This window comes from Oncorhynchus clarkii, chromosome 22 (genome assembly GCF_045791955.1).
Source record: "Oncorhynchus clarkii lewisi isolate Uvic-CL-2024 chromosome 22, UVic_Ocla_1.0, whole genome shotgun sequence".
Classification (NCBI taxonomy): Eukaryota; Metazoa; Chordata; class Actinopteri; order Salmoniformes; family Salmonidae; genus Oncorhynchus; species Oncorhynchus clarkii.
Window position 1 is genome coordinate 40,668,062 of NC_092168.1, and position 24,988 is coordinate 40,693,049.

The following is a 24,988-nucleotide window of genomic DNA, read 5'->3' on the forward strand; positions in this document are numbered from 1 at the left end:
AATGTCAGGAATTGTGAAAAACTGAGTTTAAATGTATTTGGCTAAGGTGTATGTAAACTAGCGACTTCAACTATAACTTATATCTTATGTTCTTATCTGTACTTTGTCATGTATTTGTATGTGTTATGTGGATCCCAGGTAGAGTAGCTGCTGCATGTGCAGTAGCTAATGGGGATTCTAATAAACTAAACATGTCACAGCATCGACCTGATTAAAGAGATTTAAGGCATTAGGTCTACTTGCCTCCTAAGGACTTGACAATTTTTTTTATTGTTTCAGTGCAGCCCTTAAAATAATATTCCCATCTCTCAGATGATCTTGAAGCTGATGAGGTAGTCTGGATAGGCACCTGCATCACAGAACACCACATAGATAAATGGATTCTGCATATCATTGACGGCACAGTCATGTAGCCCCTGGCGGAGGTCAGCGGGGTTCAGGGGGTTCGGCTCCTTCATGCCATGCACCCCCAGGCAGGGTGAACCCACCAGCGCCCTGGCACGGTACATGTACTTCAGCCCACTGGCATCTGGTTTGGAGTAGGCATCGTGGCACGAGTACCACATCTCTTTGGCAAAGTAAGTCCCGTCGCCGTATGCAGTAGCTAAAAGGAAAACAGACTCAAGGTTAATTAAACACTGAATGAAAATGGAGGGCTTCATCTTCAGGAATCTAGTCAAACCACAAGACTGTTTTTGCTGTGATAAGAACTTAAATCTTTGATTAAGCTCCTCCTAAGAGCACTGTCAGTATCTACCTGAAGAGAGCAGTAACGAGGATATAGATTGTTCCGTACCGTTTCTCCCACAGAAGCTCCTGTTGAAACCACAGGTGTTGATTTTCTGACAGATGTCTTTGGTTGTTCCGTGGTAAAGGTTCAGCTCGTTCTTGTTTTTGGGATACTTCTTATCCATCGCCTGTTTTTTCACTGCGTACCGCTGCCACTGGTCTTTGCTCTGAATCCTCTGGATCTGTCAGTGGTCAGTGATAATAGAGAAAACCAACATTTTTCTTCTGGTTATATATGTAATCTATATATCACAGCAGTAACACCTCACTGAAAGCGCAAACCACTGCTTTTAATCAGGGCAAGGCGACCGGAAACACGACCGAATACAAACAGTGTAGCTATTCCCTCCGCAAGGCAATCAAACAAGCTAAGCGTCAGTATAGAGACAAAGTAGAGTCGCAATTCAACGGCTCAGACACAAAAGGTATGTGGCAGGGTCTACAGTCAATCACGGACTACAAAAAGAAAACCAGCCCCGTCGCGGACCACGATGTCCTGCTCCCAGACAAACTAAACAACATCTTTGCTCGTTTTGAGGACAATACAGTGCCAACGACACGGCCCCCTACCAAAACCTGTGGGCTCTCCTTCACCGCAGCCAACGTGAGTAGAGCATTTAAATGTGTTAAACCTCGCAAGGCTGCCGGCCCAGACGGCATCCCTAGCTGCGTCCTCAGAGCATGCGCAGACCAGCTGGCTGGTGTGTTTACGGACATATTCAATCTATCCTTATCCCAGTCTGCTGTGCCCACATGCTTCAAGAGGGCCACCATTGTTCCAGTTCCCAAGACAGCTAAGGTAACTGAGTGAAATGACTATCGCCCAGTAGCACTCACCTCCGTCATCATGAAGTGCTTTGAGAGACTAGTCAAGGATCATATCACCTCCACCCTACCTGACACCCTAGATCCACTCCAATTTGCTTACGCCCCAATAGGTCCACAGATGACGCAATCACGAACACACTGCCCTATCCCATCTGGACAAGAGGAATACCTATATAAGAATGCTGTTTATCGGTAACAGCTCAGCATTCAACACCATAGTACCCTCAACTCATCATTAAGCTCGAGACCCTGGGTCTCGACCTCGCCTTGCGCAACTGGGCCCTGGACTTCCTGACGGGCCGCCCCCAGGTGGTGAGGGTAGGAAACAACATCTCCACCCAGCTGATCCTCAACACTGGGGCCCCACAAGGGTGTGTTCTCAGCCCTCTCCTGTACTCCCTGTTCACCCATGACTGCATGGCCATGCACGCCTCCAACTCAATCATCATGTTTGCAGAGGACACTACAGTGGTAGGCTTGATTACCAACAATGATGAGATGGCCTACAGGGAGGAGGTGAGGGCCCCCGGAGTGTGGTGTCAGGAACATAACCTCACACTCAATGTCAACTAAACAAAGGAGATGATCGTGGACTTCAGGAAACAGCAGAGGGAGCATCCCCCTATCCACATCGATGGGACAGTAGTGGAGAAGGTGGAAAGTTTTAAGTTCCTCGGCGTACACATCACGGACAAACTGAAATGGTCCACCCACACAGACAGCGTGGTGAAGAAGGCATAACAGCGCCTCTTCAACCTCCGGAGGCTGAAGAAATTTGGCTTGTCACCAAAAGCACTCACAAACTTTTACAGATGCACAATCGAGAGCATCCTGTCGGGCTGTATCACCGCCTGGTATGGCAACTGCTCCGCCCACAACCGTAAGGCTCTCCAGAGGTTTGTGCGGTCTGCACAACGCATCACCGGGGGCAAACTACCTGCCATCCATGACACATACAGCACCTGATGTCACAGGAAGGCCAAAAAGATCATCATGGACATCAACCACCCGAGCCACTGCCTGTTCACACTGTTACCATCCAGAAGGCGAGGTCAGTACAGGTGCATCAAAGCTGGGACGGAGAGACTGGAAAAACAGCTTCGATCTCAATCATTAACTCAGAGGCTGCTGCCTACATTGAGACCCAAACTCTGGCTACTTTAAGAAATGGGTCACTAGTCACTTTATACAATGGCACTCTAAATAATGCCACTTTTATAATGTTTACATATCTTACATTACTCATATCACATGTATATACTGTATTTTATACCGTCTATTGCATCTTGCCTATACCGCTCGGCCATCGCTCATCCATATACTTATATGTCCATATTCTCATTCACCCCTTTAGATTTGTGTATATAAGGTAGTTGATGTGAAATTGTTAGATTACTTGTTAGATATTACTGCATGGTCGGAACTAGAAGCACAAGCATTTCGCTACACTCGCATTAAAATCTGCTAACCATGTGTATGTGACCAATAAAATTTTATTTGATTTACCTGGATAATTTGAATGGTTGGCTGCGTATTAGTATTGGGGTCCTTGCTGGTTGCAATGAACTCCTTCTCAATTCTCTGGTACTCTCCTGAATGGGGAGCCAGTGTGACGATCTCCAGATCCTTGCCCTCCATTCTAGTCCAGCTCTGTGGGAACTGAATGACGGCTGAAAAACAGACGCACAGTGGGAATAATTGAACAGATCATCAATGTAAAAACACGACCATGAGCGTTATCACCGAAATTTGACAGGAATATTCTCTTAATATTCTGTATTGGACACTGTATAAAACTATACATTTGTATGAACTAAAAACTTTACTTTCATATAAAACATTTTCCTAAACATTAAAATCGAGGCATTACCTGTTTCAGAGTCCGCCACAAGGCTCCTTTTGACCCTGGTGATGGTCCCTTTGCTGTCAGTCTGCTGCATGTCCTTCAGGTCCACAGTGAATGTCTCCCCCTGGTGGTTATATTTAAAAAGCTTCTCTTTCTTGTGGAAGGCCAGCTCCAGATCATAGCTTAGACTACAGTCCAGCTCTCCCCAGGTCTCTCCCTCCCCCGCCTCCCAGCGCACTGTCTCCCTCAATCTCTTCTCCTCTCCCTCCCGGCTCTCCCTGTCCCTTGCCCCCTGCAGATAGTCCTTAATATGGAGGACGGCGGAGAGAACGTCGTCTTTCTTCCCAGAGATGGTCATCTTGTCTGGGGACGCCACCAGGACATGGACCTGGTTCTTCTGGCTCAGGGCCACGATGGCTTCCTTCTGGGCCTCCAGGAGCAAGGGCAGGTGGCTGGAGAGAAGGTCCTGGCTAATGCACTCCTCAGAGATCAGCTCGTCCAGGAGTTTCTTCACCTTGGTCAGGCTGGCAGGGGAGGGCCCATACACCACAGCCTCCATACTGGGGAAGACCACGGCTGTTGTGAACAGGGCCAAAAACAGGGCTGGTTTGGTAGGGATGGGCTGGGTTGGTCTGGTTGTTTTGGCAGTGCTGTGAGGAACTTTACAAGACTTTCAAAAATAACAACATTGTATGCTTTGGTTTTGTATTAATGAAGCAGAAAAAGAACATGATCTAATTCTGTATACAGCCAAATTCTTAAAGGTACAGTGGCTTGCGAAAGTATTCGGCCCCCTTGAACTTTGCGACCTTTTGCCACATTTCAGGCTTCAAACATAAAGATAAAACTGTATTTTTTTGTGAAGAATCAACAACAAGTGGGACACAATCATGAAGTGGAACGACATTTATTGGATATTTAAAACTTTTTTAACAAATCAAAAACTGAAAAATTGGGCGTGCAAAATTATTCAGCCCCTTTACTTTCAGTGCAGCAAACTCTCTCCAGAAGTTCAGTGAGGATCTCTGAATGATCCAATGTTGACCTAAATGACTAATGATGATAAAAACAATCCACCTGTGTGTAATCAAGTCTCCGTATAAATGCACCTGTACTGTGATAGTCTCAGAGGTCCGTTAAAAGTGCAGAGAGCATCATGAAGAACACACCTGGCAGGTCCGAGATACTGTTGTGAAGAAGTTTAAAGCCGGATTTGGATACAAAAAGATTTCCCAAGCTTTAAACATCCCAAGAAGCACTGTGCAAGCGATAATATTGAAATGGAAGGAGTATCAGACCACTGCAAATCTACCAAGACCTGGCCGTCCCTCTAAACTTTCAGCTCATACAAGGAGAAGACTGATCAGAGATGCAGCCAAGAGGCCCATGATCACTCTGGATGAACTGCAGAGATCTACAGCTGAGGTGGGAGACTCTGTCCATAGGACAACAATTAGTCGTATATTGCACAAATCTGGCCTTTATGGAAGAGTGGCAAGAAGAAAGCCATTTCTTAAAGATATCCATAAAAAGTGTTGTTTAAAGTTTGCCACAAGCCACCTGGGAGACACACCAAACATGTGGAAGAAGGTGCTCTGGTCAGATGAAACCAAAATTGAACTTTTTGGCAACAATGCAAAACGTTATGTTTGGCGTAAAAGCAACACAGCTCATCACCCTGAATACACCATCCCCACTGTGGTGGTGGTGGCAGCATCATGGTTTGGGCCTGTTTTTCTTCAGCAGGGACAGGGAAGATAGTTAAAATTGATGGGAAGATGGATGGAGCCAAATACAGGACCATTCTGGAAGAAAACCTGATGGAGTCTGCAAAAGACCTGAGACTGGGACGGAGATTTGTCTTCCAACAAGACAATGATCCAAAACATAAAGCAAAATCTACAATGGAATGGTTCAAAAATAAACATATCCAGGTGTTAGAATGGCCAAGTCAAAGTCCAGCCCTGAATCCAATCGAGAATCTGCGGAAAGAACTGAAAACTGCTGCTCACAAATGCTCTCCATCCAACCTCACTGAGCTCGAGCTGTTTTGCAAGGAGGAATGGGAAAAAATGTCAGTCTCTCGATGTGCAAAACTGACAGAGACATACCCCAAGCGACTTACAGCTGTAATCGCAACAAAAGGTGGCGCTACAAAGTATTAACTTAAGGGGGCTGAATCATTTTGCACGCCCAATTTTTCAGTTTTAAATGTCGTTCCACTTCATGATTGTGTCCCACTTGTTGTTGATTCTTCACAAAAAAATACAGTTTTATATCTTTATGTTTGAAGCCTGAAATGTGGCAAAAGGTCGCAAAGTTCAAGGGGGCCGAATACTTTCGCAAGGCACTGTATATTGATAATTAAAGTCCCACTCCCACCTCCTTAGAACCTCATTTATCCACCGGATTGACTTAACAAAAGGCACATATTTTTGTGCCCTTAAGTGTGTTTACTTTACTGTGGGACTTTAAGTTAAAGGTTGAAGCTTCAACTCTGGTCTTAAAACCCTGTCACCTACCTGCAGCCTTGGGGATCACCTTCTTGAACTTTTTCATAACCTCCTCAAAGTCCTTTATCATCTTGTTTTGGAAGATAACAATGTGAATCGTTGTAACTGACGGAGTTCTGACGCTTATCAGTAAATCAGCTATTGCGGCTATCATTGCATTCCCGACCTGCACTGCTCCCAAGTTACCAGCACCTGTACAAGGGCACAAACAATACCACATCTGTTAGAACAGACACTTGTGTCTTTAGTGTCCAGTGTATTTATTTCTTATATCTTCATACAGTACATGGGACAGCAAATAATACACGTCACTGTAAGGTTTTCAACAATAATACTAGATTATTATGCCTACCTGTTCCGAGCGCTGGGAAAGAGACCGATTGTATTTTCTCGTCTTCACACATCTTTAACACTTTTAGCATGGAGCTGGTGATCTCCTTCTCCTTGGTCTGTCCCACCATGTGGATGATGTGCTTGGTCTTGAGATTCCCAGGCTTGGTCATGACAACACCATCACTGGGTTGGGTCCCTGGGATCAGAACGGGAAAAAAAAGGATTATCAAGTTGTTTTTTACTGTGTTAGAATGAATGTATATTAGGGATGTTTACGATTCGATACGTATCTATAGCTCCGATACAATACAGGAATAGATTTGTAGCCTACGTATCAATACATACACACAAATATCTAGGTTAAAGAGGGGAGAGGCGTTGTGCCGTGAGGTGTTGCTTTATCTGTTGTTGTTTTTTAAAAGCAGGTTTGCTGTTCATTTGAGCAATATGAGATGGGACTTCCATGCAATAATGGCTTTATACATATTATTTTATACAGTGCCTTCGGGAAGTATTCAGACCCCTTGACTTTTTATTTGACATTTATGTTAGTCTTATTCTAAAATTGATTAAATAAAATACAAATCCTCAGCAAATCTACATACAATAAACCAATAATGACACAGTGAAAAGTATTTTTGGAAAACAAAAAACAGATGTAACTGTTAAGGGAATTTTTATCAATAATGACTAATTATGTATACATTTCAATCAGGACTGACTAATCAGAATACTATTATGTTACTGTATATGTATGATTTTTCTTTTTAATCCTAGTACTGAATATAATGTGTGTAAATATAATCAAGAATTAGAAAAATTACTGTCTGTTCCTTGGTAGAAATGAATGAACTATATCGCCAGACTGGCTAGAATGCTTATCTACACAGGTTGGCCTTGGCTCTAGACGATCAAATGGACGGAGGGGGAAGGCTTGAGAAAAATTTTTAAAACTATACAGCCTTTGTACCAGTGTAAAGCAATATTTTCTTATGGCTCTGTCAGTAATCTTTAATTTTCAACAGACACAAAAGAACAGTTAGAAAACGCTGACGTCATTTTCAGTTTATAACCTGTGGTAAAATGTATCATGGGCAGTGAAAACAAATATTAAATTTTAACTTTTAAACTTGAACTGAGAATAAACGCTGCTGGTTGATTTTAAAGACTGATCTCTGTCCATTTTATACAAAGAGTCTTACTGTGTGAAATTCTTATGAATTGACAGAGTGTTTCATTTTAATTGGAGGGGTATTAAGCAGTTCCAAACAGTCAGGAATTTAATTCCTGTAACAATACCTTATTTACAGAAGTATTTAGACCCTTTGCTATGAGACTCGGTTGAGTTTTTCCCAAGGCAGCTCCATCTCATTTACACATTGAGTTGTGCAAAAACTCCTCTGTCACGCTTAGGTTGGAGTCCACTCCGCGGATGAAAATTGACAACTGGGCAATGTCAGAAATGTCGGTGCTCTCATCCACAGCCAGGCTCTTTTAGATTGATGGACAACTGGTCTACTCTCTCGGCAATGGTGCATCCTGTTTCATAATGTTTCCAGCTACCTTCGTGAACATATACTCCGACTCCCACCTTGTTTGAAACCCCCGGTTCTCAGTATCCACCTTCCGTTTTGCCGAGTTAATTTTACTGTGATGCTGACGACTGCTGTGCCAATAAATATTGAAATGAAGCAGCCTCATCCTTAATGTGGCCCGCGGGCCTTGACTCTGATGTTAGAAAACGCTGACGTCACAGTTTATAACCTGTGGTAAAATGTATCATGGGCAGTCCGAGAATAAACGCTGCCTGTGGTGAAAGTGCATTTTAATTGGGTATTAAAACATAGAGGAATTTAATTCCTGTAACAATACCTTATTTACAGAAGTATTTAGACCCTTTGCTATGAGACTCGAAATTGAGCTCAGGTGCATCCTGCACACACCTTAAGATGTACAACTTGATTGGAGTCCACCTGTGGTAAATGCAATTGATTGAAGGTGATTTGGAAAGGCACACACCTGTCTATATAAAAGGTCCCACAGTTGACAGTGCATGTCAGAGCAAAAACCAAGCCATGAGGTCGAAGGAAATGTCTGTAGAGCTACGAGGCAGGATTGTATTGAGGCACAGATCTGGGGAAGGGTACCAAACAATTTCTGCAGCCTCTATGGAGATGGGAGAACCTTCCAGAAGGACAACCATCTCTACAGTACTTCACCAATCAGGCCTTTATGGTAGAGTGGCCAGATGGAAGCCACTCTTCAGTAAAAGGCACATGATAGCCCGCTTGGAGTTTGACAAAAGGCACTTAAAAAAACTCAGACCATAAGAAACAATATTCTCTGCTCTGATGAAAACTCTGGGCGAAGGTTCAACCTTCCAACAGGACAACATGGGAGTGACTTTTGGACAAGTCTCTGAATGTCCTTGAGGGCCCAGCCAGAGCCCGGGCTTGAACCCCATCGAACATCTCTGAAGAGACCTGAAAATAGTTGTGCAGCAACGCTCCCCATCCAACCTGACAGAACTTGAGATGATCTGCAGAGAAGAATGGGAAAAACTCCCCAAATGCAGGTGTGCCAAGCTTGTAGTGTCATACCCAAGAAGACTCAAGGCTGTAATCGCTGACAAAGGTGATTCAACAAAGTAAAGGGTCTGAATACTTACGTAAATGTTATATTTCCGTTTTTAATTTTTAATAAACGAGCAAACATTTCTAAAAACCTGTTTTTGCTTTGTCATTATGGGCTGTCGTGTGCAGATTGAGGGGGGAAAAAACAATTCGGCTGTAACCTAACCAAATGTGGAAAGTCAAGGTGTTTGAATACTTTCCTGAAGGCAAAGTATAATGCTGTATGCTTTCTTGATTTTGTTCTGTGAAAAGGGGACTGTGAAAAGACAGCTGATCGCACATCTAGTGAGGTAATTTTCAACACATTGTTTCTTATAAAAGGAAGATGTCATGCAGTCAATCTCTCCTCAACTCTTAGCCAAGAGAGACTGGCATGCATAGTATTTATATTAGCCCTCTGATTGCAATGGAGAGCAAGACGTGCCTCTCTCTTCTGGATCAGCTACAACTTCACTAACTAGGTCTTTCTTTGCAGCACTTGACCACATGACTGGACAATAATTAAGATAAGACAACTAGAGCCTGAAAGACTTACTTTTTGGAGTGTTGTCAAAAAAGCAGAGCACCTCTATTATGGACAGACTTCTCCCCATCTTTACAACCATTGAATCTATGTTTTGACCATGACAGTTTACAATCTAAGGTAACAAGTAATTTAATCAACTTGTTCAACAGCCATATCATTCATTACCAGATTCAGCTGCGGTCTAGAGCTTAGGGAATGATTTGTACCAAATACAATGCTGTAAGATTTAGAGATGTTAAGGACCAGTTTATTACTGGCCACCCTTTCCAAAACTGACCGCAACTCCTTGTTAAGGGTTTCAGTGACATCATTAGCTGTGGTTGCTGACACGTATATGGTTGAATCATCAGCATACGTGGACACACATGCTTTGGTTAATGCCAGTGGCAGGTCATTGGTAAAAATAGAAAAGAGTAGAGGGCCTAGAAAGCTGCCCCGCGGTACACCACACTCTACATGTTTGACATTAGAGAGGCTTCCATTTAAGAGAACCCCCTGAGTTCTATTAGATAGATGGCTCTGAATCCACGGTATGGCAGAGGTTGAAAAGCCATAACACATAAATGTTTTCAACAACTGGTTATGGTCAATAATATCAAAGGCTGCACTGAAATCAAACAATACAGTTCCTACAACCATCTTATTATCAATCTTCCAACCAATCATCAGTCATTTGTGTCAGTGCAGTATATGTTGAGTTCCCTTCTGATTTGTTTGATATTAAGAGTAAACGGTTATATATTTAACTAAGAGTAAGACTGGCCTGCTAATGCTGAGTTTTTATGGTGTCCACTCTAGCTTCCTGCAGTTAGTCTGGGCGTCTGGTTAAGGAAATGGGTTTTGCTAGGGATAGCTTGAGCTGACAATGGTGTCACATACACCACATCTTGTCTATAGAATGCCAGTTTTAAGAATTTTATCACCAAGTCATTGTTTCCCAGTTGCCAGGAAGATGGGACAATGAGACATTGACATTGATCTAAACTCTTCTAGGCTATCTCTATCTCGGGTCACATACACCACATCTTATCTATAGAATGCCAGTTTTAAGAATTTTATCACCAAGTCATTGTCAGCTCAAGCTATCCCTAGCAAAACCCATTTCCTTAACCAGACGCCCAGACTAACTGCAGGAAGCTAGAGTGGACACCATATAAGACTTCTTTTTTTTTCATTATCAGGTAAGATCTCGGCAACACAACCTAGAGTGTGCGGTCGACAGTTTCATTATTGCAATAATTGATCGATGTTGAATAAAGATGCTTGCTTGAATAATTGTCCAAGTCTCTCTCAGTACTGACATTTCCACTACACATGTCACTGATGGATTGCTAAGGTTGAGGGTCTACAACAGTAGTTAAGGGTTACAGGAGGAAGGTATATAGTGGGTGCAACTAAGCTTGGAATGTGTTGAGTGCAAGGAATCGATTACATGTGGCAGGCATTGATAAGGGGAGACGGGTGGAGATCTTAGAAACTAACAAATGTCACTGTGGGAGAGAGGGTCATGCATAACGTTTACATTATGTCAGGATATGTTATTGTTAGCCATCAGGGATCCTCTGGGAGGAGAAGAGACAGTCTGGTATCAATCACCATGACAGCCTTGAGTTGGGGAGGAGTGAGCACTTTGGGGCAGAGGTCAGGTCAGATGAAGTGAGGAAGAACAGATATCACTAAGGTTCTGTCTAGCAACAGGGATGCATTGGCTGTTCGGTTGTGGAGGAGGGGACTCAGCCTCGGAGAGAGGGTTAAATATCAGTGCTTGTGTTAAATGTTTTTTTTGTCTGAATACAGCTTTGTCGACCCTTTGAGAAGAATTAAACTAGGTTAAGCTTCTCTAGTGTCTGCGAGTTATTTACTCTGAAAAATAAGAACCTAACAGCTGGCAACAAGTTGATAGGTCTGCTGTTAGAACCAGTAGAGGCCGCTTTACCACTCATGGGTAACGGAATGACTTTGGCTTCCCTCCAGGCCTGAGGACAAACAACTTCCTCTAGACTCAGATTAACGATATGACAGACAGGAGTGGCCATGGAGTCAGCGACCATCCTCAGTAGCTTTCCTTCAGATCATGACTCCATTTTGCTACTTCCTTCAGGCAAAAACTCAAAACAGGAAGCACCCGTGCTAAAGTCTATTCAAAGCTGGTCTGACCAATCGGAATCCATGCTTCAAGATGATTTTGTTCCGGGTAGCCTCTGAGAATAACATTGACGTATAGACGGACACGGTGATTGAGTTCATCAGGAAGTGTTTCGGGGATGTTTTCCCCCACTGTGACTATTGAAACATACCCAAACCAGAAACCGTAGATAGATGGAAGCATTCGTGCAAAACTGAAAGCATGAACCACTGCCTTTAACCATGGTAAGGTGACTGGGAATATGGTTGAATACAAACAGTGTAGTTATTCCCTCTGTAAGGCAATCAAACAGGCAAAACATCAGTACAGAGACAAAGTGGAGTCACAATTCAACAGCCCAGACACAAGATGTATGGGGCAGGGTCTACAGACAATCACGGATTACAAAGGGAAAACCAGCCACGTCACGGACACTGACGTCTTGCTCCTGGACAAGCTAAACACCTTCTTCACCCACTTTGAGGATAACATAGTGCCACAGGATTGTGGGCTCTCATTCTCTGTTGCTGACGTGAGTAAGACATTTAAGTGTGTTAACCCTTGCATGGCTGCCGGCCCAGAAAGCATCCCTAGGCGGCGTCCTCAGAACATACGCAGACCAGCTGGCTGGAGTGTTTACGGACATATTCAATCACTCCCTATCCCAGTCTGCTGTCCCCACTTGCTTCAAGATCTCCACCATTGTTCCTGTACCGAGGAAAGCAAAGGTAACTGGACTAAATGACCATCATCCCGTAGCACTCACTTTTGTCATCATGAAGTGCTTTGAAAGGCTAGTTAAGGATCATATCACCTCTACCTTACCTGACACCCTAGACTCACTTTAATTTGCTTAACGCCCAAATAGATCCACAGACGATGCAATCGCCATCACACTGCACGCTGCCCTATCCCATCTGGACAAGAGGAATACTTACAGTTGAAGTCGGAAGTTTACATACACACAGGTTGGAGTCATTAAAACTTGTTTTTCAACCAATCCACACATTTCTTGTTAACAAACTATAGTTTTGGAAAGTCGGTTAGGACATCTACTTTGTGCATGACAAGTAATCTTTCCAACAATTGTTTACAGACAGATTATTTCACTTATAATTCACTGTATCACAATTCCAGTGAGTCAGAAGATTACATACACTAAGTTGACATTGCCTTTAAACAGCCTGGAAAATTCCAGATTATGATGTCATGGCTTTAGAAGCTTCTGATAGGCTAATTGACATAATTTGAGTCCATTGCAGGTGTACCTGTGGATGGAATTCAAGGCCTATCTTCAATCTCTGTGCCTCTTTGCTTGACATCATGGGGAAATCAAAAGAAATTAGCCGACCTCAGAAAAAAAATGATACACCTCCACCAGTCTGGTTCATCCTTGGGAGCAATTTCCAAACACCTGAAGGTACCACGTTCATCTGTACAAACAATAGTACTCAAGTATAAACACCATGGGACCACGCAGCCATCATACTGCTCAGGAAGGAGACACGTTCTGTCTCCTAGAGATGAACGTACTTTGGTGAGAAAAGTGCAAATCAATCCCAGAACAACAGCAAAGGACCTTGTGAAGATGGAGGAAACAGGTACAAAAGTATCTATATCCACAGTAAAACGAGTCCTATATCGACATAACCTGAAAGGCTGCTCAGCAAGGAAGAAGCCACTGCTCCAAAACCGCCATAAAAACAGACTACGGTTTGCAACTGCAAAGATTGTACTTTTTGGAGAAATGTCCTCTGGTCTGATGAAACAAAAATATAACTGTTTGGCCATAATGATCATTGTTATGTTTGGAGGAAAAAGAGGAAGGCTTTACATGTGGATATATTGAAGCAACGTCTCAAGACATCAGTCCGGAAGTTAAAGATTGGTCGCAAATGGGTCTTCCAAATGAACAATGACCCCAAGCATACTTCCAAAGTTGTGGCAAAATGGCTTAAGGACAACAAAGTCAAGGTGTTGGCAGTCACAAAGCCCTGACCTCAATCCGATAGAAAATGTGTGGGCAGAACTGAAAGAGCGTGTGCGAGCAAGGAGGCCTACAAACCTGACTCAGTTACACCAGCTCTGTCAGAAGAAATGGGACAAAATTCACCCAACTTATTGTGGGAAGCTTGTGGAGGGCAAACCAAAACGTTTGACCCAAGTTAAACAATTTAAAGGCAATGCTACCAAATACTAATTGAGTATATGTAAACTTCTGAGCCCCTGGGAATGTGATGAAAGAAATAAAAGCTGAAATAAATCTCTCCACTATTATTCTTACATTTCACATTCTTAAAATAAAGTAGTGATCCTAACTGACCTGAAAAAGGGAAATTTCACTCGGATTAAATGTCAGGAATTGTGAAAAACTGAGTTAAAATGTATTTGGCTAAGGTGTATGTAAACTTCTGACTTCAACTGTACGTAAGAATGCTGTTCATTGACTATAGCAGCCTTCAACACCATAGTACCCTCAAAGCTTATCATTAAGCTTGAGACCCTGGGTCTCGACCCTGCCCTCTGCAACTGGGTCCTGTACTTCCTGACGGGCTGCCTTCAGGTGGTGAAGGTAGGAAACAACACCTCCACTTCGCTGATCCTCAACACTGGGGCCCCACAAGGGTGCATGCTCAGCTCCCTCCTGTACTCCCTGTTCACCCATGACTGCATGGCCATGCACACCTCCAACTCAATCATGACACAACTGTAGTAGGCCTGATTACCAACAATGACGAAAAAGCCTACAGGGAGGAGGTGAGGGCCCTGGCGGAGTGATGCCAGGAAAATAACCTCTCCCTCAACATCAACAAAACGAAGGAGCTGATCGTGGAGTTCAGGAAACAGCTAAAGGAGCCCGGACCTATCCACATCGATGGGACCACAGTGGAGAAGGTGGAAAGCTTCAAGTTCCTTGGCGTACACATCACTGACAATCTGAAATGGTTCACTCAAACAGACAGTGTGGTGAAGAAGGAGCAACAGCGCCTCTTCAACCTCCGGAGGCTGAAGAAATTTGGCTTGGCCCCTAAGGCCCTCACAAACTTTTACAGATGCACAATTGAGAGCATCCTGTCGGGCTGTATCACTGCCTGGTATGGCAACTACACCACCCGCAACCACAGGGCTCTCCAGAGGGTGGTGTGGTCTGCACAACGCATCACCGGGGGCACACTTCCTGCCCTCCAGGACATCTACAGCACCCGATGTCACATGAAGACCAAAAAGATCATCAAGGACATCAACCACCCGAGCCACGGCCTGTTCACCCCACTATCATCCAGAAGGTGAGGTCAGTACAGGTTCATCAAAGCTGGGAACGAGAAACTGAAAAACAGCTTCTATCTCAAGGCCATCAGACTGTTAAATGGCCATCACTAGCCAGCTACCACCAGGCTACTCAACCCTGCACCTTAGAGGCTGCTGCCCCATATACATAGACATGGAATCACTGGCCAGTTTAATGATGGAACACTCGTCACTTAAATAATTTTTACATACTGCTTTACTCATATCATATGTATATACTATATTCTATTCTACTTTATTGTAGTCAATGCCATTCCAACATTGCTCGTCCTATATTTATATACATTTGAAATCCATTCTTTTACTTTTAGATGTGTGAATTGTTGTGAATTGTTAGATACTACTGCACTGTTGGAGCTAGAAACACAAGCATTTCACTACACCTGCAATAACATCTGCTAAAAATGTCTATGTGATCAATAACATTTGATTTGAAGTTGTCAATTGCCAGGAGGTTTGTCATTATTGATTGATAACAATTTTTCCACCTCTCCCACACATACTTTAGAAAATTAAAATGTACATTATTAGTTTTTTTTTATGCATGAATACGAAGGCTCACTGTTCGTTGTTGCCATTTTTTCCTGCCTAGGTTTGGCCACTTTGCCAATGAAGTAATCATTAAAATAATTGGCAACATTAAATGGTTTTGTGATGAATAAGCCATCTGAGTCGATGAAAGATGGCGTTGAATGTCTTTCTGCCCAGATTGTCATTTAATGTACTCCAAAGTTTTTTAAATCATACTTTATATACAGTGCCTTGCGAAAGTATTCGGCCCCCTTGAACTTTGCGACCTTTTGCCACATTTCAGGCTTCAAACATAAAGATATAAAACTGTATTTTTTTGTGAAGAATCAACAACAAGTGGGACACAATCACGAAGTGGAACGACATTTATTGGATATTTCAAACTTTTTTAACAAATCAAAAACTGAAAAATTGGGCGTGCAAAATTATTCAGCCCCTTTACTTTCAGTGCAGCAAACTCTCTCCAGAAGTTCAGTGAGGATCTCTGAATGATCCAATGTTGACCTAAATGACTAATGATGATAAATACAATCCACCTGTGTGTAATCAAGTCTCCGTTTAAATGCACCTGCACTGTGATAGTCTCAGAGGTCTGTTAAAAGCGCAGAGAGCATCATGAAGAACAAGGAACACACCAGGCAGGTCCGAGATACTGTTGTGAAGAAGTTTAAAGCCGGATTTGGATACAAAAAGATTTCCCAAGCTTTAAACATCCCAAGGAGCACTGTGCAAGCGATAATATTGAAATGGAAGGAGTATCAGACCACTGCAAATCTACCAAGACCTGGCCGTCCCTCTAAACTTTCAGCTCATACAAGAAGACTGATCAGAGATGCAGCCAAGAGGCCCATGATCACTCTGGATGAACTGCAGAGATCTACAGCTGAGGTGGGAGACTCTGTCCATAGGACAACAATCAGTCTTATATTGCACAAATCTGGCCTTTATGGAAGAGTGGCAAGAAGAAAGCCCTTTCTTAAAGATATCCATAAAAAGTGTTGTTTAAAGTTTGCCACAAGCCACCTGGGAGACACACCAAACATGTGGAAGAAGGTGCTCTGGTCAGATGAAACCAAAATTGAACTTTTTGGCAACAATGCAAAACGTTATGTTTGGCGTAAAAGCAACACAGCTGAACACACCATCCCCACTGTCAAACATGGTGGTGGCAGCATCATGGTTTGGGCCTGTTTTTCTTCAGCAGGGACAGGGAAGATGGTTAAAATTGATGGGAAGATGGATGGAGCCAAATACAGGACCATTCTGGAAGAAAACCTGATGGAGCCTGCAATGACCTGAGACTGGGATGGAGATTTGTCTTCCAACAAGACAATGATCCAAAACATAAAGCAAAATCTACAATGGAATGGTTCAAAAATAAACATATCCAGGTGTTAGAATGGCCAAGTCAAAGTCCAGACCTGAATCCAATCGAGAATCTGTGAAAAGAACTGAAAACTGCTGTTCACAAATACTCTCCATCCAACCTCACTGAGCTCGAGCTGTTTTGCAAGGAGGAAGGTGGGGAAAAAATGTCAGTCTCTCGATGTGCAAAACTGATAGATATTTCAAACTTTTTTAACAAATCAAAAACTGAAAAACATAGCCCCCAAGCGACTTACAGCTGTAATCGCAGCAAAAGGTGGCGCTACAAAGTATTAACGATTGGATTTAGGTCTGGAAGGGGGCTGAATAATTTTGGACGCCCAATTTTTCAGTTTTTGATTTGTTAAAAAAGTTTGAAATATCCAATAAATGTCGTTCCACTTCATGATTGTGTCCCACTTGTTGTTGATTCTTCACAAAAAAATACAGTTTTATATCTTTATGTTTGAAGCCTGAAATGTGGCAAAAGGTTGCAAAGTTCAAGGGGGCCGAATACTTTCGCAAGGCACTGTAATTGATCTTGGCTTCATAATACAGTTTTTTCTTATTTTTGTTGAGTTTTGTTGAGTTTTTAGCCACTCCTTTTGCCCCATCTCTTTCAACCATACAGTTTTTCAATTAGTCATCAATCCATGGAGCCTTAACAGTTCTAGCAGTCAGTTTCTTAACTGGTGCATGTTTATGAATAATTGGAAGAAGCAGTTTCATTAATTCATCAAGTGCCGCGTTTGGATGCACCTTATTAATCACATCAGACCAACAGATGTGTTTAACCTCATCCACATAGGAGTCAAAGCAAAATATTTTGTATGATCTCTTTTATATTATTTTAGGCCCAGCTTTTGGAGCTTGGGCTTTCCTGTATATAGCCACTATAATGTAATCAGTTCATCCAATGGGTACGGATACAGCTTTAGAACAAAGTTCTACAGTATTAGTGAAAATGTGATCAATACATTTGGATGATCCTGTTACTAGTGTTTGTTTCCAGAACAGCTACCTTGACCTTGAACCTCAGGAACTTGACCACTATCGGCCTGGACCTGTCATCTGGGCCGGTGCTGGGTTTTCCAAGCCTGTGGACACGCTCCACCTAGCTGCTAGGTCAAACAGCTCCCCAGACCCAGCCTTGATCGGCAGGATCCCTGGACAGATATTAGAAATCCCAGGAAGGGATGCCAACCGCGTTGCGATATCCAAACTCAAAAGGTGGCTAGCTAGTAACTAAACGTTTTCAATATAACACTTTTTCAGAGACTTTCAAAACAACAAACAGAGCACTCCCTCACTCAACAGGAAGTGACGTCACCTGGTTTATCTCTGTATAAGGTTGAAAATGTACAGTGCCTTCAAAGTATTCACACCTCTTGACTTTTTCCACATTTTGTTGCGTTACAGGCTGAATTTGAATTGGTTTGGGGTTCCACAGACCGATGCACTCATATCTCAAACAATTGAACTGGGGACCGATGCATATCGATAAATCCGTTACATCCTTAATGTACATCAAGACTCATACCTAAGGCTTTGCACTCGTCCACGACTGTCTGTCCAGCCGCTTTTAGAATGGCTCCTGATACACCTGCAGAGTGAGATAGGACATGAGTATAATCTTCAGCTGAAGACCTGTATGATGCAATAATATCAGGTATGTTTGGCTGATTCGAAAGTTTGAATTGGGGGAAGGGGATCTTACCACAGTTCAGATCGAGGCTCGTGTTTGTACTGCTGACGATGGCGTCCGTTTTCTCCTTAGTGATGTCACCGCATACCACCTTGACCTTCACTGGCCCAATTATTGCTTCAATTGTGTTTCCTGGATGAAGGGATTCACATAGAAAAGTGTAAGTAGCAGGCATTTAGCAGTAGAACACATTTAGCAACAGACTGGAATTGTACGAACCTGTCTGAACACTGGTGTCATCTTCCTCAGAGTTGGTGTTCCATATATCACTGTCATCTTTATCACCATAAAGATCATCCTCAAGATCATAGTCACTGTTGTCTTCAACCTGGTTTTGGAATCACAATGTTTGCATTAAGTTGGTCAGGAAAGGTTAGTACATCAGATTTGTATTTCTTCAACATGCTGTACCGTCTGGTCTGTCTTCCACTGGTTGAGCCCCAGCTGAAACTCCTGCAGGATCTTGTCCTCATAGATGACGATGCAGATCAGTTTAATGATGGTAGAGGAGGAGCACAGTGATAGATGATCCTGGATGCCCTGGAGGGTGGCACCAATAGAGTCTGTGCCGCTAAGGCCACCACCACCTACAATGGGAATCATACAAAATGACCTGCATTAGGTGGAGCTGAAAAAATAGGACAACAAGAACCAATGGATGACTAGATTTTGAATGTGACAATTAAAAATAGCAGCATGGTGGTAGCCTAAAAAAATGATTTGATGGGGTAATTCAGAGTTTTTAATAACAACAGTTTCTTTTAAGAACCTGTAACAACGCTGAATGACTAATAAACCATTGCCCACCAGTGCCAAGAGCAGGGAAGGACACAGTGGTGATCTGTTTGTCCTCACAGCACTCCAGGACCTTGGTGACTCGTTGTGTAGCTTCAGCCACAGAGTGGGGTCCCAGTATGTGGATGATGAAGTCACACTGAAGGGCCCCGCCACTGGTCACCCCTGCTGCATCAGCCCTCAGAGGGCCTGGATAAAGCAGATGTCACACACAGAGAGCGAGCAGGCGAGAGAGAGAGCGAGCGAGAGAGAGAGAGAGAGAGAGAGAGAGAGAGAGTGCACAGAGTGCTCAGATTACACAGATCCACAAAGAATTTGAAAACAAATCCAATTTTGATAAACTCCCACATCTACTGGGTGAAATTCCACAGTGTGCCATCACAGCAGCAATATTTATGACCTGTTGCTACAAGAAAAGGGCAACCAGTGAAGAACAAACACCACTGTAAATACAACCCATATTTATGCTTATTTATTTTATCTTGTGTCCTTTAACCATTTGTACATTGTTGAAACACTGTATATATATATATAATATGACATTTGTAATGTCTTTATTGTTTTGAAACTTCTGTGTGTGTAATGTTTACTGTTCATTTGTATTGTTTATTTCACTTTATATATTATCAACCTCACTTGCTTTGGCAATGTTAACACATGTTTCCCATGCCAATAAAGCCCTTAAATTGAATTGAATTGAGTGAGAGAGAGTGAGAGTCAGACTGAATGGCTGTGAGCCACCACAGGTGAATTGCTATGGGAGATGGGAGACACTCACAAATGGTTTTGCACTCCTGTTCAACTGCGCTCCCAGCTGCTTTGATGATCGCCGCACTAACTCCTGAAAATAACGTGTTTAAAATGAGGTCATATCCTTAAAATCAATTTGAAAAAAGACTGTTTGGAGAAAGTTAAATTCACAGAATAGCTACTACTGTATTTTCTGTAGTGTGCTAACAATGTACCATTTTATGTTTGTTTTTTCCATGTACAGACCTCCTGTGAAGTTGATATCAGCGTTGGTGCTATTCACAATGCCTCTGACAGTTTCTTGAGTAATGTTGCCTTTCCTCAGTTCAATTCTGACACCATGGATCTTAACTAGGGGTCGGGAAAGGTAAACATTTCAGCAACAATCATTATTGTGATGATGACAACCAACGCAAATGTTGAAATAGAACAGCGCAAATTCATGTAAAATGTAAACAAAGATGTATCAAAATCCAACCGTGATTTGGGGGAAGACTGGACTGAGAAGGTGTGGCTGCAGCCTAGATAAAACCCATAACCTTAAGTTATTACACGCATCAACCAAACAAAACCACAGAACATGTCCAACTGAGCCTTAGTCACACTAAATCTACCTGCTTGATTTTGTGTGGGGGCAGGTTCCTTTTGTTAAAGTAATTTCTCAAGGAGTCAAAGATCTTCTGCTCAAAGGCCACTATGAAAATGATTTTGATGCTGGATGAGGTCATCTGTGACGTGTGGCTCTCCAGTCCTTTTAGAATGGCCTTGATGCAATCTTTGGGTTCAATGCCACCTTTCCCTAAAGCATAAGACATCAGCATCCAAAGTGATAAATAGATCATTTGAAACCAATAAATATAATGATTAATCAATACAAGTGACACCGGAATGTTTCACACTACAGTTCAGTTGAATCACCTGTGCCAATAGTAGGGATGGACACTGTGGCTGCATTCTGGCTCTCACACAGCTGAAGGACCTTCTCTATGGAGGTGATGATACCTGCAGAATTCTTGGGCCCAACCATCTGAGCTATGTTTTTACAGTTTAGGTTCCCACCACAAGTGAGCACAACACCATCGGCCTTCAGCATACCTGGGGAAATTGGGACACAACGTAAATTCTACAAACCTCAATGCACTTTAATTTCTAGACAAATAAAGACTTAATAAAATAATACTCAACCAATTATTTTGCATTCATCTGCTACAGATGTCCCAGCCGCTTGCAGGATGGCTCCAGAAACCCCTGTCAAGTCAATGAGCATGAGATATGTTAAAGAGCGACAATCAAAAAAACAACTTTTCTGGTTGAAAATGGCCTTTGTGGAAACATTTATTCAGATTTTTTTCAGTCAACTTAGTGTATGTAAACTTCTGACCCAATGCAATTGTGATACAGTGAATTACAAGTGAAATAATCTGTCTGTAAACAATAGTTGGACATTTTTACTTGTGTCATGCACACAGTAGATGTCCTAACCAACTTGCCAAAACTATAGTTTGTTAATTAACAAGAAATTTGTGGTGGTTGCAAAACTAGTTTTAATGACTCCAACCTAAGTGTATGTAAACTTCCGACTTCAACTGTACATTGGACAATATTTGTACATTTCAATAGGTCCAAATTGCAATGACATTAAAACCTCAAACCAACAACTATTTGTAGAAATGAATATACAAATATTGAAATAATTTAATGAGAAAACTAAAAAGGGTGTGTAACATGAAAGTATACTCCCATTTATATTGTGTAATATATTGACTAGCCCCACAGATAGGCTATCCAAAGTCAAACCAACTTTGCCAAAGTCGTGCACCGGCTGGCTGAAGTTAATTGGCGAAAGAAGTTTGCTAGCTAACCTAGGCTACTTCCAGACACAAGACCTGGTTTTAAGTTATCTAGAAGGGTGATTGATTGTAACTGTGTACTCTTTTTGTCAGGGTGAATGTAGAAACTCTTCCCATGTGCGAACACATACAAGAGACACCCACATCAAAGCAAGGCTCCAAGACCCAAATCTCTTTCTCAGGTGCGTTTCCTAATGAGGAAGATTGAAACCGAGGCTAAATCAGTAAGTTCAGCAACCCTCTAAAGACTTGTGACTAACCTGAACTAAAACCTTAAAGGCTAAATTTAGATAATTTAAACATTGAAACTGACACTTACCAGAGTTCAGATCCAGATTTTGGTTGTTGGAATTCACTATGACATCCACTGTCTCTTTGGTGATGTCGCCCTTCTTCAGGATCACTGACACGCCACCTATAATCACTGTTAATAGAGGAGAGAAGTCTGAGTGAGGACACGGCATGCTATAGGTTTCCTGCAGTATTTATCTTTATTTTAACACAAAAATGTATGGTTGAAGGAAATAACCTTTGATGTCTGAACCTGGTTTAGCCGCTAGGGGTGGTGGTGGAGGTGTGTTATGTGAGGCGTTGGCTGCAGGGGGAGAAGTTGGAGTTGTGCCTTTTGCTGGTTTGCTGTTTTTTTGTTGACAACGATAACCCTGTTAAATTAAGCAGGACAAAAGAGGTTTCACTTTCAACAGGAATACTTGACCACATTTACAAATGCCACTGTACATTTCCTCTTCAATAACACACAAGAATGTACCGTGGTTTGACTTGGTATGTTAAATCTAGGTAGAGCCGGGTGGCATTATAAACAAAAAAACTGTCCAACTAGATCAACATGGAATGTTATGTGGAGAAGCAGAATTACCTTTCCTTCAATAGCTGATTGGAACTCCCCCACTAGCTTGGCATCAGAGTCGATCACAAATATGCTCCTCAGTTGGGGGGGTTTCTGATCAGCGTTGATGAAATCTAGGATTCCCTTGATAACTGCAACACAGCTTTCTTTGACAGAAAAACCAAAGGTGCCATACCCCATCACTGGCATGCCTATGGAGACACACTTCATTTTTTCTGCTCCCAATAAACTGTCCCTGACAGCAGACTGCAGATAGACAATGTTGAGAGGTGTGGAAGCCTCCCCCAATACAGGAATGCCTGCATAGATGAGGTGTTTAGTTCCAAGGGTTCCTGGGTTGGACAAGACCACATCTCCCGCCTGTAGAGTTTGCCTTTCCTTCAGGAACTTGTCACACACCTTCCTGATCTCAGGCCCACCCATCTGAAGGAATTGCTTGGCGATCTGAGTATCGAAGGCCAGGCTGCTGCTCAGAGGGCAGACCAGAGCATCTGCAGCATGTTGGGAGATGTTACCCTGACCCACGGTTAAAGTGACGCACCCTTCTATGTCGTAGCTGTATTTCTGGCAGTGGGTAATCAATGGTGATAGGTAGAGCTTACACCCTAAATCCTTGGCCTTAGCCTGCAGAGCAACTCGGTTCTTCTCCAGGACTTTGGACTTGCCGGCTTCGGAGTATGTATATTTCTCTGTCGTTATTGTACTGACCTGCTGTTTCACTGCATCTAAGGCCTCTTTGATTTTATCCCTCGCTGCAGTGATCTTCAGGCAAGGGGATCCTTGTGTTTTGCATGGCAGTATAGTCACGCCAAGAGCCTTAATTTCAGGGACCTCTGAGAGTTTCATACAAGAGGCCACATACTGTACTTCCTGCACTGATTTGAGAGGGACGTCCACTGTTTCTGGCTTCTTGTTATCCAGGTATCCCCTTAACTTCCCTGACACATCTGCTACAACATTGGAGAATCCACAGACACCGATCTTCTCCTGTGAAACTGAGATGATGACATTGTGGTTGTTCTTAGTGGATTTGAGCTCCCCGTCGAGTCCGGCAAAGAATTGCAGCCATTGTTCGCCCTTTGTCACGTGGGTTTGGTCTGGTGTGAGTTTGATGACTTCCTCTTTGATGACCTCGTGTAGTTTGTCTTCAGCTCTCTGGATGTCAGTTCTATCTGCCAGGATCTGGATGGAATCATTACCAAGGAGGAGCACAGACGATATGTTGTTCTGGGCAAAGTGGTTCTTCTCAATCTTCTTCAGGTCCACAGACTTTAGGAACTCCACCAGAGGCATTGATATCTCAAGGAGTTTGGCTTCCACTTTCCCCAGGGCCTCTTTCACGGCACCTTCTGCTGTGCTCACCTGGTTCTCCAAACCCTTTAGGCAGATGATAAAGCTTTCTTCATCTTTAGAAAACCCTACGTCCACTAGTTTACCAGAGACGAGATCACAAATGAAATCAAGCTTTTCCTTAGAGTCCAGTGGGATTTTTCTTAATACCGTGTTCCTCTCCCTCTCGAGCTCATCACTAGCATTTTTCACCATTTGCTCAATCTTCTCCACTAGGGTCTTCGCCTCATTCCGCACACAGACCACCACTATCTCAGCACTGGTGCTCCTGTAAGAGATGCTAGCGCCAGGGGATTTGAGGCCAAGGCAACCGCTCTCGATCCTTTCCCAGACCTCCACCTCTATGGGCAGCTGAACCTCTTTATATTTCTTTAGCAAGGCCAGAGCCTCTCTCCGGGCTTTCCTCTCCCATGTAGGGAACAATCTGAGCATGCCCAAAGACTCATTCTCCATGGTCATGTTCAGTTCCATCTGAGGGGGTTCTGTACTCATGTTGAAGGAAACTCTAGCATGGACCCTAAGGAGTCCAGTTGTAATTTTCTGCTTGCGGGTCTCGTCATGGTTAATGAAGTCAAGGAGTTCCACACTGAGTGGAAGGGTCACTTCAGTGGGGATGTCTGGGAGGAGGGCAGTTTGTCCCGTCAAAGCCTTCTGCAGGCTGGAGTAGAACAGCTGAGCTATGAGGTCGACCCCACCAAAATGATGCTTGTGTTCTGCCACCTGATGGGCAACTGGAACAAGGAGAACAGGGGACAGAATGAATTACTACTGAATTGACTTAAAGACATCATCCATTTCTCCTGTTGAAAAGTGATATCCCAAGTAGAAATACAGTAAAGTACACACACTAAAGCAAAATTATACAGTGCCAG

The 24,988-nt window shown here is 42.9% G+C and overlaps 1 protein-coding gene across 1 annotated transcript in view; it reads right to left on the bottom strand.

Annotated features, from left to right (window-relative positions):
• Positions 1 to 252: 252 nt before the first annotated feature.
• LOC139380908 (protein mono-ADP-ribosyltransferase PARP14-like) overlaps positions 253 to 24,988 on the bottom strand; it is a 35,646-nt gene continuing 10,910 nt past the window's right edge. The window contains exons 7-26 of the mRNA XM_071124068.1: positions 22,776 to 24,847; positions 22,428 to 22,560; positions 22,218 to 22,322; positions 21,234 to 21,296; positions 20,967 to 21,143; positions 20,663 to 20,847; positions 20,527 to 20,569; positions 20,295 to 20,399; positions 20,077 to 20,139; positions 19,311 to 19,487; positions 18,915 to 19,090; positions 18,723 to 18,831; positions 18,516 to 18,635; positions 18,339 to 18,401; positions 6,329 to 6,505; positions 5,986 to 6,168; positions 3,488 to 4,123; positions 3,124 to 3,287; positions 797 to 971; positions 253 to 604 (exon numbers count right to left, since the gene is read on the bottom strand). Coding sequence (XP_070980169.1) covers positions 309 to 604; positions 797 to 971; positions 3,124 to 3,287; positions 3,488 to 4,123; positions 5,986 to 6,168; positions 6,329 to 6,505; positions 18,339 to 18,401; positions 18,516 to 18,635; positions 18,723 to 18,831; positions 18,915 to 19,090; positions 19,311 to 19,487; positions 20,077 to 20,139; positions 20,295 to 20,399; positions 20,527 to 20,569; positions 20,663 to 20,847; positions 20,967 to 21,143; positions 21,234 to 21,296; positions 22,218 to 22,322; positions 22,428 to 22,560; positions 22,776 to 24,847 — 5,222 coding nt within the window. The 3' untranslated portion in view covers positions 253 to 308. The remainder of the gene's footprint in view (positions 605 to 796; positions 972 to 3,123; positions 3,288 to 3,487; positions 4,124 to 5,985; positions 6,169 to 6,328; positions 6,506 to 18,338; positions 18,402 to 18,515; positions 18,636 to 18,722; positions 18,832 to 18,914; positions 19,091 to 19,310; positions 19,488 to 20,076; positions 20,140 to 20,294; positions 20,400 to 20,526; positions 20,570 to 20,662; positions 20,848 to 20,966; positions 21,144 to 21,233; positions 21,297 to 22,217; positions 22,323 to 22,427; positions 22,561 to 22,775; positions 24,848 to 24,988) is intronic.